General features: G+C 42.2%; 1 protein-coding gene across 3 annotated transcripts in view; it reads right to left on the bottom strand.

Moving 5' to 3' along the window:
• Positions 1 to 13,549, bottom strand: part of PNPLA7 (patatin like phospholipase domain containing 7) — a 116,458-nt gene that overhangs the window by 42,135 nt on the left and 60,774 nt on the right. For all 3 annotated transcript variants that reach the window (XM_025156087.3, XM_040649098.2, NM_001130742.2), the window contains 5 exons: positions 12,187 to 12,336; positions 4,290 to 4,353; positions 3,449 to 3,617; positions 2,187 to 2,369; positions 1,687 to 1,805 (listed from right to left, as the gene is read on the bottom strand). In XM_025156087.3, the coding sequence (XP_025011855.1) occupies positions 1,687 to 1,805; positions 2,187 to 2,369; positions 3,449 to 3,617; positions 4,290 to 4,353; positions 12,187 to 12,336 (685 nt within the window). The remainder of the gene's footprint in view (positions 1 to 1,686; positions 1,806 to 2,186; positions 2,370 to 3,448; positions 3,618 to 4,289; positions 4,354 to 12,186; positions 12,337 to 13,549) is intronic.

The following is a 13,549-nucleotide window of genomic DNA, read 5'->3' as shown; positions in this document are numbered from 1 at the left end:
AAATGTAAGAAAGGATGTTAGAACAAGAAGGAAGTATCACATTTACCCACTGTCTGCCATTTTACCCTCTTAAAGTCTTCCATACTGCACAGATGCAGAGATGGACAAATTAATGGCTGATGAGACGTGAGCACATTGTTGGATAGGTGACTGCATCCAGAAAAGCTGAACGCAGCAGCTGTGCAGTGCCTCAGATTTGGGGAAGAAGACAACACAGGACCAACAAACAGGCTCTAACAAGCCTGCTCTTACCCCTGCTCTCGAACACCAACAGGTGGTAGCTTGCAAATTAAGCAGTAGAACAAAAAAAAAAACAGTTCGGCAAAAACTACAGCAGTGTTTACAGAAGGAAGAAAGGAAGGGAATAAGCAAAATGTGCTGCCAGAAAGATACAGTACGTGTATTTTAGCATAGCATAGGCTTCAGTAAAGAGAGATCTCAGATAGCTAGTAACAAAACAAAACAACACAACCAAAAAAACCCACAAGAAACCCAGTGCTTTATGATCAGTTGATAAGAAATCTACTGAGACACACAGATTAAGTATAAGCTCCCTTCCTCTGCTTTATTTTGTGCCTCCATAGGATAGTGTTTATCTCAGAAATGAAATACTGAAATCATCTTGGGTGAGGAAACTGTGAAAGCAACCAGGATAAAGGCATCTTTACAGACACTCGAAGAAACAGCCAAAGCAAAGCACTGGCTGTCTCAGCATCAAGTGACTAATCAGAACAAGCTGTCACAAAGGAGTTCTAACCTTTACTTATAGGGAATATTCCCTCCCCAAAGCACGTGGTGGTACCAAGACAAAAATGTGGTATCTTCATGGATTTGAATCAAATATGCAATATATGTATTTGTATTTATATTTGAGAGCAGTATTTCAAAGCACTGTTTTAAAGAAGGGCAAGGACATGGTGATGAAGATAATGAAGTTGGTTCCCTCTTGAATACTAAATTCTACATCTTTCTCAACAGAAAAGTCTCAAAGTTGAAAGGAATTCCAAAGAAAACCACTGGTAATAATGCATTTCCAAAGCTCACTTGTAACTCAGTTGGAATCCTAATCGGAGTGTTCAGCACATGTTCTACCCTGGTGTCTGCAGACACACACGCTTCCAGGGAAGCAGGGCTGTGAGAAGCATACAGGTACCTGAGGTATCACATCATTTTAAAGAGGAGAACATTCTCACATCAGAGAATGTAATTCCTCTGGCTGTCTAGACTTTGAAAAGCTTTGAGGGCCTTGGAAATATCATGAGCCACTTTTTAATGCAAGAATCCATTGGGAAAAACCCATAGTGTAGGCCAGCATAAGAAAGAAGGGTCACATTTACCCTCATCATCTCCTGGCACTATGCCCAATATATGAGAGGGCTCATAACAAATACTCAGTACCAAACACTCACGTTCCTACTTGTGTTCCTTCCACAGAAATCCAAACAAAAATCCACCCAATTATGTTTGAATAAGAAAAACATCTCCTCAGCCTCTCTCCAGAACGTTATTTATGGAACAGTGCAGATTTTATAGGATGCCTGTTATTCTGATCTAATCACAACTCTGCAACAGTGCTGCTCTGGGACTCCACAGCAACGCATCCACATGTCCAGGACACGCCACAGGACACACAGCAGCAGGCTGGGACCTTTGGCAGTCGACACCAGAGAACATTCTGGGACCTACCTGGCTCCCCCACCACCAAGGACCAGGGCAATGGCATTTCCAGTCAGGACACGAGCCAGGCGAGAGAAGTCCGAGTGGCGGTCTGGTGGCTTCTGGAACACACGTTCATACATCTCTATCTGCAGAAGGGAGGAATACAATGATCATTCTCAAAGCATGAATGTCTTATAGCCCATGTTAACAACAGACCAAAAAAAAGGGGGTCATATACTATTCAAGCAGGCCTAGTAATCAACTTCATCTCCCATATTTTTGCTTAAGTTGGAAGAACTCCACAGTAGTGCCGTATTTTCTGTAAAGATATTTCTGTTTCTTGATCAAGGATTTAAAATTACTGATAAACATTGAAAGCCAGATAGATTTAAGAACATGGCAGCAATGTAATACTCAGTTGCAAATAAGAACATCCTGTAACAACATCACGTCAGATTACATTTGAAACATGGATTACAAGTAAAGTACTGCAGCTGAGAGCCCAACCACCAAATCAGGCATCTCACCAGCTTTGGCAAGCTTCTTTTGGAAAACACTCTTCGTGGACAGTGGAGATGAAGATGAGCAGAACACCAGCTCCTCATATTGAGCCATTCCACAGTTCGGGAAGGGAGAGGTCCATCCTCCTTATGGAGCAGAATCAGCTGCTTCTGGGCTCGGACCGCTGTGTTCTCCAGCATCCTCTCCAGCTACAGGAAATTATATACACCAAAGGAATGGAGGTATCAGGTACGTACTGCTCCACTGTTAACTTAATGAGATGCTCTATTTTGGAATACATATATGCACGTGCAAATGCATGCCTGACACCTAATCTGAATGTGCAGATTGCTACGCACACACAGGATGGATTTAGTCAACCACGCTGATAGCTGTGAGCTTATATGGCAAAGAAAACTCTAAAATTGGACAAGGATTTAAATCTGAATGTAAAACACTGTGATTTTTACCTAGAACACACACCATCAGAAGCCCAGCACAGGTGCATGCTGTTCACACAGAATGAGATTGCTTCTCAAGTCATACCTGAGCCTGAAAGCTTTCAGTATGCTTTGTTTTTTTTACATCCAATCAGACCACTTTTTTCTCCTTGCCCTTCTCACTTTTTGTTTCAGACATCTGATGGTGAGTTCCCATTACTGTGCTTCCTGCCTCCCCCATGCTGACATGAACCAACACCAGACACAAAAGAATGCTGCAGATGGGAACAGTCCCAGGTTCTCTGGAGGTCAGACTCAGCACTTCACAATCTTAATAGTCCTATTTTTTTTCCCCCAGTTCCTGCAGAATTTATGCCTGATCAACACACTTTAGCAATAAAATATTAAGGATAAAAATAGGTCATAGGAAAAAAAAAATGGCTTACAGTCTGTAATGAAATAGAACAAATTATTCATACAACACAATTCACACACAGCTTTCCCTACACATACATCATTAAATGTACCAAAGATTTTATTGGCTTATCTGGAGATCCTGCAGAGAAATTCTGGACAGAACCATGGATGCCATATTGCTTCAGTGTGATTTGGCTTTGATTTACCACTGACCAAAATGATTCCTTGGAACTCTGCCGGAAGTACTTTTATATAAAGCTTGTCAGTTCAGAAAATTCTCATTTAATTCTTCTACTTATGAAATATTCCCAAGAAATCCACTATTTATGCTTCACTGGGTATTAAATCCCCAGAAATCCACTTGTGTGAAACAGCATTTTTTTCACCGTTGACTGCTAACACTGCAAACATGGGAAGAAGCTGTTCCACACCTCTCCAACAGTGGGCTCCTGGTCTCCCAGTCCCACTATCAAGATGCAGTCAGCCTGCCTGATGCAGCGTTGAGTCCACGGAGTAAGGGTGCTGTCTGCCTGGTACAGGACGATGCGGTGGATGTCCTCCTGCTGGCCCAGCCAGCTCGTCAGGCGGTACTCATGGATACTGGGGACAGAGAAAACAAACTTCTTTTGTACCACAGCTCCTGCCACAGAGAAGTCCTGCACATCAAGCACAGCATCTGAAGAGCATCACAGCTTTGCATCTCTTTCTTGCTCAGTCTGTGTCTTAACATTCCCTCCCCACCTTCATTTCCAGGCTCACGCATGTTGATTTCTCCATTATTTATACCATTCAGTATGCACACAGAGAAAAAAGGATGCGGTGCTTCAGTGAGGCTTCTATGACATAGAATCAGAGAATGGCCTGGGTTGAAAATGACCACAATGCCCATCCAGTTCCAACCCCCTGCTATGTGCAGGGTCGCCAACCAGCAGACCAGGCTGCCCAGAGCCACATCCAGCCTGGCCTTGAATGCCTGCAGGGATGGGGCATCCACACCTCCTTGGGCAACCTGTTCAGTGCATCACCACCCTTGGGCTAATTCAGCTTGTCTGGTTGCACAAGTGATAAAGTAACTTTAGGGAAAAAAAAAAAATCAACAAAAAAAAAACCACCCACATACATCTGAACCAAATGCTCTTGAAACATCATTGTCTCAGACACCTTGACCAGAAAGCATACTGTATGTTCAAATACAAGGTTTCATTCCCAAACACTGTATATTTGCATAGTACCTTTCTGCATTTTTCCACATGTCATGCAGATGGCACATACCTGTCCAGTGCAGCAGAACCCAGCCGCTGTTTGATGTTATCACTTGTGAGCAGCAAGGCAGGACCTGAAAGAACAGAGTGGTTCACGTATGAATGTCTGCCATTCGGCTCCTAACGAACTGCATTGGGAAAATGTAGCTATGTCACTATAACAAATGCAGCTTTTTCCTTTAAAGATCACGATGGAGAAGTGCACTGAGAGCTGCCACGGAAGATTTGGCATGAAGATTTTCACACTTACCTACAATAACATCTTCCCATTTCCCACATTCCCAGAGCTCTATTCATGCATTGGCCCCAGCCTACAAGCTCTTTTATTGCATTCTTCAATGCCATATAGAAGGAGAGTTTCTACTTCAGCTGTATTTTGACACCACAAACATAATATTTAGGGTATCACATACCTTTCCAAACCATAGAAAACCCCAGGAATCTGGTTTCAAAGAACGAAGCTGATTCACTGGCATACTAAAATACACAAATTTGTTCACCCTGCAGTAAAGCTGCTCCTCAGATGAAAACTAAAGCTCTCTAGTAGTACTTCCTATTCAGTATGCCATACTCCCATCCCTCTAGTCTTTTTCTAAAGAGAAACCCAAATCCGTAGAGCTGAGCCTGAGTCACACTACTTCTACTACAGCTAAACATATGCACATCTGGCAACAGCATTATGTCTGAGATGCACTTCAGTACACAAAGAAGATCAGCTTCTTACAGGCACTGTCATCTTTTTTGTTGTTGTTTATTAGCAATTCTACTTCATTGGTGGAAGTTGCAAAATAGGTGCAGCTAAGTACAAAAACAAAAAAAGCAAACCTGAGAATACATAAAGGATCAACCTCATATTTCTCACGTTGAGAAATTCATGTTTACCGTTCACTTGGTATGAGTGTTCTCCTAATGTAATCCTTTCTGTTAATAAAACAACTGAAATTCATGTGCAAAAAAACACAGCACTTAATCATGTGTAGCCCCTCAAGGCAGTAATGAAGCAGCATGGCATGACGTATTTAGGAAAAATCAAGAAATAGGGGTGAACAAGATGGTAAAGTATCAGAATTCCACACTTAGATGCTCAAAAAGAAAGAAAGAAAGGGAAAAAAAATGCACAAGTGCAGTATGTAGAGCTGCCCGCCCCAACCTTCAGCATCAGCCTGCATCCCTTGTAATGCTCAGCTCCTTCCTGCCCGGGCTTCACTCAGTTTTAGCACAGCTTAATGCCAGACCTGGCAAAAAAAAAAACCAACTCCATTTTGGATTTTTCATCCTTTATTTCCAAACTTCCAAATAATGCTTGCTCTTTATTCAAATACTTAAAACCACACCACAGCTGGAGACCAAAGAGATAGTAAGCAAAAGCTGGTAGGAGAGCACAGAAGAGGGGAGGATTGGAGTTGAATTTCATTTCCCCATTGTAAGGGAGGAAGGTCAGGCAAATTTTGAAAAAGCATTCAACACCTGAGTTGTCATTTGTGCCCATTAATGTGTCAGAGCTCTCAGCAAAACAGAAATGATATGTAGACCAGTTATTCTTCCAACACACACGCAACCTAAAAAGTTTTATGATGGTGGTGAAAGTTTAGCAGGCAAAGACTAACAGGAATGTAAAACGAGCTGAGGAATGCAGTAAAAATGTCCAATAAGAGACTGACGATAAGGAGAGCAGTGAGTGCTGCTTATTACATCTGCTGTGAATCCCCCCGTGCCTGTCTGCTGAGATCTCAGAGCAGCAGAGGAGCACAGAGTTCACCACACCAATCTGATAGAATCACAGAATCATAGAATCACTAAGGTTGGAAAAGACCCACAGGACCATCCAGTCCAACCATTCGCCCTTCACCAATGGTTCTCATTAAACCATATCCCTCAACACCACATCCAAACGCTCTTTGAACACCACCAGGCTCGGGGACTCCACCACCTCTCTGGGCAGCCCATTCCAGCACCTGACCACCCTTCCAGAGAAGTAGTATTTCCTAACGTCCAGCCTGAATCTTCCCTGGTACAGCTTGAAGCCAGCAGAGCACCTGCCCCAAGGGGACACACTAAACACAGTGGATGCAGCCCCAAACACCTCTGATTGATGGCACAAAGCAGGCTTTGTAGAGGGGAAGCAGCTTTACATTGGTAAGGTGGTGGTTACCTCACCCACAGACACTGCTCAAGTGGGGCAACTCATCTACAGAGCCTCGAGCAGGAATATTTCTTCAGAAATCACACCCAGGCACCCTCCTGTTGCATTTGGGACAGGGGCCGCCTGCACTCAGCCCATTACCCAACACGTGGGTACGGACACACTGCAGGAGCCTCCCAGTGCCTGTCCCTGGAGGATGAGGGCACACAGACCATCCTTCACAACCAGCACAGGACTCAGCGATGCTTCCAACTCAAACAGCTCTGTTTTGCTTCATAAGCAGCAACCATCTGCTCTACAATTCCAATTTCTAGCAAGCTCCCAATTAGTCAACCATTAAATAACCCTCCATCAACGTGATCAAGAACACCAACATATGTGTTCCCAAGCACATAAGACAGTATGACCGAGTGTTATTTAGACTAAAGTGCTGAGAATAACCAAGTAATGAAAATGCTTCTCAAGTATACACCCTTCACACAGCCACGCTGGTAGGCAGGAATGTCCCAGTCAATGTGTTACAGCACTGCCAATGCACGTCACCAGGTGACAACGTGATGCTCTCTCCACACCTACAGCAGCCCCCAGGCAACTTATGGCTGCTCCTGGTGTAACAGCAACGTCCTTCCATCCTCCACAGCCTTCTCTTTCAGAAGCATTAGACATAGGGTTAACAGCTCAGAGGTAAGAGCACAGGAAAGGTGATATGAGGTAACATTCATTATTTATCTAGCCCAGTACTGTATGACTGTGACCAACAACAGATTGCTGGGCATGATTATTAGAGCAGGTAAAGCTTAATGCCATTCTCCAGGCCTCCAGCAATTTACAGCTCATGAATTTCCAAGCCAGAGGTGGCAACTTTTAAGAGTTCCCAAGAGACTTATCTTTCAGCATACTCATTGGGCGTCTGAATCCTGGCTCTTCTGTGCTTCAGGTGAGAAAACACAGCATGGTAGCAGTCTCACCCCCAGGCACAGATGATCATGATTCACTGAGAAACCTCACAGAGCATCTAAATTGGTACTCCAAAGTCATCTGTTTTCAGGACAGAACTACAAGTCTGTGAAAGAGAAGCGAGAAGAACAAAGCACTGGCAAATATCAGAGGTCTGGCTCATTGCATCTTTTAAGAATGGCAAGCCTGGGATAGCACTTCAGCAAGGCTTCCAGTCTCATACTGTGGCCCAGTAAGAAGACAAGCGTTACGCAAGAGACGCAAACCTCTTACCTTCTTTCTAAAGATAAATGTGGTACTCACTTTCATAATGCTTTCTATACAGCAGCACTTCCCAAGATATGAAAAAGTGGCAACTCAGATGCCCTAGTTCTATATCTAATATAATCTTGAAATCACACACCTCAGTTAAATCAAATATGAAGTACTGAAATAGGGAAACATATGAAGGAAGTGATTGCTGATGCTTAGGCATGGCTGCAAATCCACCCCAATCTGAATAAAAACACTGGTACAGAAAGACACTGCCAAGAGCCACACACAAACAGCAAACTTACTTGCCTTGACTTCATCAAATCAGAATATCTATTGCACCTAAGAAGAGTCTACAAAACTGCGTGCCAAAGACAAAGACCTGAAAAAGGAGGTTGATGTCTCAGTGTCAGAAGACTTTGCCCAGCAAAGAGTACCATCCTGCGCTGGTTCCAGGCACCACATTCATCTCAACACATTAGATACTTAACCTTTAAATCTAATTTGTGCATAAAGAAGGGACATTCTGGTAGAATAATGCACTAAAAGGTCCAATAAATTATTAGTAAAGGTATTTCAGTGAGATTTCCAATGCATTATGCATAATTAGGAACTGAAAGCAAGCTTAGTTAAGGGCTAGAAGCAAGAGGAGAGAAGCATATGCTGGATTTGAAACCTTCCTCTCTACTTCAGTCTGAAACTTTCATACCATCAGAGGGCTCCCACTAAAAGCCAGAATTTGCACAGCCATTTGCACAGCAGTTATGTGGTATCACATAACTGCTCTCAGTTAGAGATGAAAAATAGCTAGGCAAATCCATTTTTTCAAAACCAAATGTTCTAGGAGAGCTTTTCTGACAAGAGCTGCTCTCTGCTCTACAAGAATTTGGGGGGGGGGGGAGGGGGAGGGAATCAAAGAAAACCAAAGGACATTGACCAGAATTCATTGGCGTGGTTGATCCAACTTGCAACTGCACAGCAAAGAGACAAAACAAAGAACTTGCTCACTTTTAATTCACTCTAGTTCTGAAGTGGAAAATTCTATCCCAGCTCTCTGCAGGTATTATATTCTGCATTCTCTTTCTCAGGAGACCCAGAGACCGAGGTTCAGAGAAAGGGCTCTGACACTGCAGCATGAAAGCAAACAGTGAGGAAGCAGCGAGCAGCCCCTGGTCTGCCACTCTCTGCAGGAGTCCTCAGCCCTCTCCTCAGTGCTCAGATCATTCCCTGCCCACAGCGGGGGTTGGAGCTCATTGATCTTTAAGGTCCCTTCCAATCTAAGCCATTCTATGATACTATGATCACGTTTTACAATCGTAACTTTCTCAAGATGAAGATGGGTTCACGTTGACTTATTGCCAATCAGGTACCAAGTAACTGTTTCACCCCTGTTTTGCCAGTTGATGGGGTCAGCAGGGAGAACACAGACCCCAACCAAAGAGATAAGCTTATTTTACTGTCTGCCTCAAAATACTACAAAAATAAAGCAATGCCTATAGTCAAAAGACCAACCGAGCCCAGCCTGGACAGGACATCACTTGGTTCCACTACAAATTTAAATACTAAATCCACATAATAGATTCAAGTAACAAACCTATAAACCCAACTGTTTGTGAATAATGTAATAAGCCTTATTATCAGTGAATTAATTCCTACTTCATTTTTCCGTTCTTGTGGACAGTATAGATTAACTCATGCTGTTACTAACATCGATTCTCCCAGACTGAGATACTCTCTTTGTTATTACTATCACACTCCTCTAATAAGATGAAAGTAGTCATAAAATAAATAAAAACTCAAAACCATTAAACAGGTTTTGCTGCAACAAGCTCCAACTCACAGCCTTCTAATGTCAGTCCCAAGGAAAGAAAAGCATCCCCTAATCTCATCTTGCAGGTTTTGTTACAACCCAACCTACAGACAGACCACTCACCCCAGGATGAAGGTCAGCCTGCAGCAAGGGCAGACTTCCCCCACAAGTTACCATCTCCTGCAGTGATAGCTCATTATGGTTCTGGCAGTCATTTCAGAATTACTGCATTTATTCTAATTTCTGTTCTCTTTTCTCTAACCTGCAGTAAGGGCATTGCTACAATATCCATCTAAATTAATATTATGGGAAGACAAAGGAATTTTATAAAAAATATATTAAGTTGCAGTAGAAAACTGAAAACCAGCTGCTTTAGCCCCATACAAGTTCCTACACACCAAGGCTACTCTGTGTTGCTCTGGAACATATTTCAAGACCAGATCAATGAGACAACAAGAACCAAGCCTTAAACATCTCAATTTACAGCTTACCAACAAGTTCCTTCCAAGAGAAAACGAGAATAAGCAACAAGTGCTGATGAAAAGCAGCAAGCATACACAGAGAAACCTCTAATTTTCAGAACTAGGAACATATATTCACTCAAGCTGACATTCCAAAGAGAAAGATCTTCAGTTAATGTGCTTGAGAAGGCTTAAATAACACCCCTCATTTCATAATTAAGTTTAACATCTAATCATAGCTCACAGCTCAGACCCAAGTGGTAATTCACCACTATGAAAGTCAGAGGCAGGTAAGCACTCACAAAGACACTGAGTTCCCATACAATAGCTGTTCACTACGGACCTAATCCAAATCTCTCCACACAGTGTGTCTGAGTTCCTCTCGTGTAAAACGGACAGTTCCAACTCTACCAAGAAAACCCAAAAGTACACTGAGATTTTGCTTCACAGCACTGACTTCACGTGCTCAGACCATTTGTCACGCATCAGTACAGAACACTCAAACAACCTACAGCCTCAGCAGAAAGCACAAAAGCATCAGGAAAAAAGAGAGAGAGAGAGAGAGAGAGAGAGAGAAAACGCTGCTAAAAAATAAAAATAAAAAGAATAGAATACAGCCTGCATTAAAAAAAAAAAGACCCTCAGAGCTATACAGTATACAAACACACAACAAACCATTGGCAGAAGGTTAACCACTGATTCAAAGAGCTGTGGGCTGAATAAACACCAGGCTGACCTGACGAAGAGGGGCTATCGAGGCTAGAGAGCTTGGTCTACCAGCTGTGTTTTGGACCATATGGCTAGCTGTGTTTTCACACAACACTTTCCTCTTCCCACTGCAGCCGTCTGCTCCATCTTGGCAAGAACTTCAGATGCCAAGGTTGTATACTATCTATAGCTGCCAAGTACTACACAGACGTCAGTTTAGATGCAGAAAATAAAAATGAAGGGTGCACAAGAAAAGGCCGAGTGATCAAAACAAAACCCCCCATTTGTTAAGTTCTGGTTGCTTTCAACTAGAAGGGTTATTTTTATTCTGAATAGTCCTTTAAATACTTAATCTCGGTTTGTTTTATTTACAGGCTCCCAGTGCTGTCGCCCATCAAAACAAGCTGGCAACAATCCATTGTAAGTACCCATTAGCAATATAGCTATGGCTGAAATCTGTGTTTTGTTACAAACTTTTTTTTTTTTTTTTTGCCTCCCCAGAATAAAAGGAATCTTCAAACAGCCACAAATTAGTGCTCACTGCAACGCAATAAACGCATGCAAATTTATATCTCTAAAGGTGAAGGAGCTCAAACACCAACCACATTTCCCTTTGCCTGCTCACCTATGTTTTAAAACAGAATAGTAGGTGCCAACTCCCCTAAGTGCCAGATACCCTTAAGGCCAAGAAAGGAAATAACCATTAAATAAATCTAAGTGGTTATAGATCAAGCATCATGTAACCTGTACTTTTCAAAATATTAAGCTGTGCGACAGCAGAGGTCCAATTCAAAGAACTACAGGAGATTTACTTCAGATCTATGATAGCATATAAGGATGAAAAATGGATGTTCAGGAAATATCAAACTGTAGTGAAGCATGAACTGAATTGTGAATTAGGTGTGAGCATCTGGAGCTTGCACAGCCAACTTCAGCAATTGATACAGGAATTAATGAATCAATTGAGAACTGAATACATGGTTTTGTGAGCACAAGACAGACAAGCTGGCAACAAACAGTATAAAGTAAGCCAGTGTAGGAAGGCACAATTTAGGACTGTTCAGAATTCCAGTGCCAACCTGGACGGATCTCCTGCGCAAGCCTTCTCTATCCAGTCTTACGTTTGCCACTTACGACTTAGCTAACAACAGAAAATTGTATGAGAAATCCTTCGTGGGATCAAGCTGTACAGCTAAGAAAGTCTGGAAGAGGCTCACACTTAAGAGAGAAAAAAATTGAACTCTCAGGCACTGTGGGAGCAGGACAGTGCGGGCACTCATCTGCTGAAGTACCTGCAGTCTTAGGAGTGCAACAGGTCACATAAATCAGATAATCTTTCTGAGTAATCGAGGCCACAGTACTTTCCACTATATGTTAAGAAAACATGATAAGGATAGAAGGAGAGTGAGTCAGAAGCAGAAAGATTAGAAGATCTCATCTGGAGCACTGCTATGTGGCTACCCCTCCGAAATGCAGCATGAATCCACCACTGATTGACAGGTACCTGGCTATACTTCTCTGAAAAGATAAGAGGCATTTATTTCCCATGATGCAGTAACACATAAACACTTCTTACCCACAGCACTAAGAGCATGCTTGAGCTCCAGAGTGAAAGCAGTGAGTGGCACCTCTTCAGACACCGGCATAATTGCTATTGTGGAGAGATTGCTGGCAGGATTTCCGGCATCCCATTTGCTGCTTGGGCTGTGCAATCCAAAAGGATGGCCTATTGAAAAAGAAAAAACACAACAAACAGAAACAAGAAAGCCACATCACTTGTCATCCAGAGGCAGTAAGGGAAGTATCACTGAATGGCTTCAAAGTTAAACACATCATCCTCCATTTCACACAAAAGGAAAGATTCTGCATCCATGCACAACAGGAAAAAAACAAAAAGGATTTCTGTCATTACCAGCAGATGACACAGGATGTTGGTAAAACCTGAGCAAACTTAATGATATCTGAGTGATAGAAACAGGTAAAATGCAGTGTGCCTTTACTTGACCTGTTAAGAAAAAGACCAAACAGCACTCCGAAGCACCATGGACAGCCACAACACTGAGACATCAGTCTGTCTCTCTAGGGGAATTATCTCAAATAGCAAAAGCCCAGTTTTGTTGTCAGCATCCAAATACCTCAGAAATAAATACCCACTTCTTATGGTATTCCTGATCAAGGAAATAAATGCACATTTTCAACAAAGTTTCTATAGGAAACATGTATCCACATCTATTTTCACTCCCCTCCAAGAAGGGAAAATGTGGATCTTTACAGATAGGTGTGCATGAATATTGAATAAAATATGGAATCTCTAAAACAGATGCAAAGCAACTGTGGAAGCATCTCCAATATATTGCAATAGGCTGAGCAACACAGAGAGGCTATGGGCAGAGAAAAGCATTTTTTGACAGAAGTATTTGATGCACATAAAGATCTTCCAGAGAGTTTAGCTCAGGAAAAGAACGATAGGTGTGTTCTACAAACAGTTCTTTTTGATTTTATACAATTTACTTCCTCTATAACCCCTCTCAGACAATCTAACTTTGCTGCTAGCACCTGCCAACTCAACTCTAAGCATATAATAAACTCAATGTCATCTAAGTTAAGATTTAGCAACCGGCTCATCTTATTTTATCCAGCTCCAACACGTGCCATTCTCGAGATGGACATATGGAAGCACATGTTATACTGTAATTGATATGAAAACTCATTTACAGTGCATATGCAAGATCAATTGTACACTGTAGGACACAAAGAAATGCCAGATAAACCTTTTTCAAATATATTCAGCACTAGAGATATTCAAGTCTTCTAAAATAGCTCTCCACAGAACATTAAATAGTTTTTCTCTCTTTCAGGTGATCTTCAAGAAGGTATTTGTAGGTTCAAACAAGTTACATATCACTGCTCCACTCTTTCATCTCCATTGGTCCTTCTCT

Source organism: Gallus gallus, chromosome 17 (assembly GCF_016699485.2).
Source record: "Gallus gallus isolate bGalGal1 chromosome 17, bGalGal1.mat.broiler.GRCg7b, whole genome shotgun sequence".
Taxonomy (NCBI): domain Eukaryota; kingdom Metazoa; phylum Chordata; class Aves; order Galliformes; family Phasianidae; genus Gallus; species Gallus gallus.
Note: the sequence above shows the minus strand (reverse complement) of the source record. Positions and strands in the feature narration are given on the sequence as shown.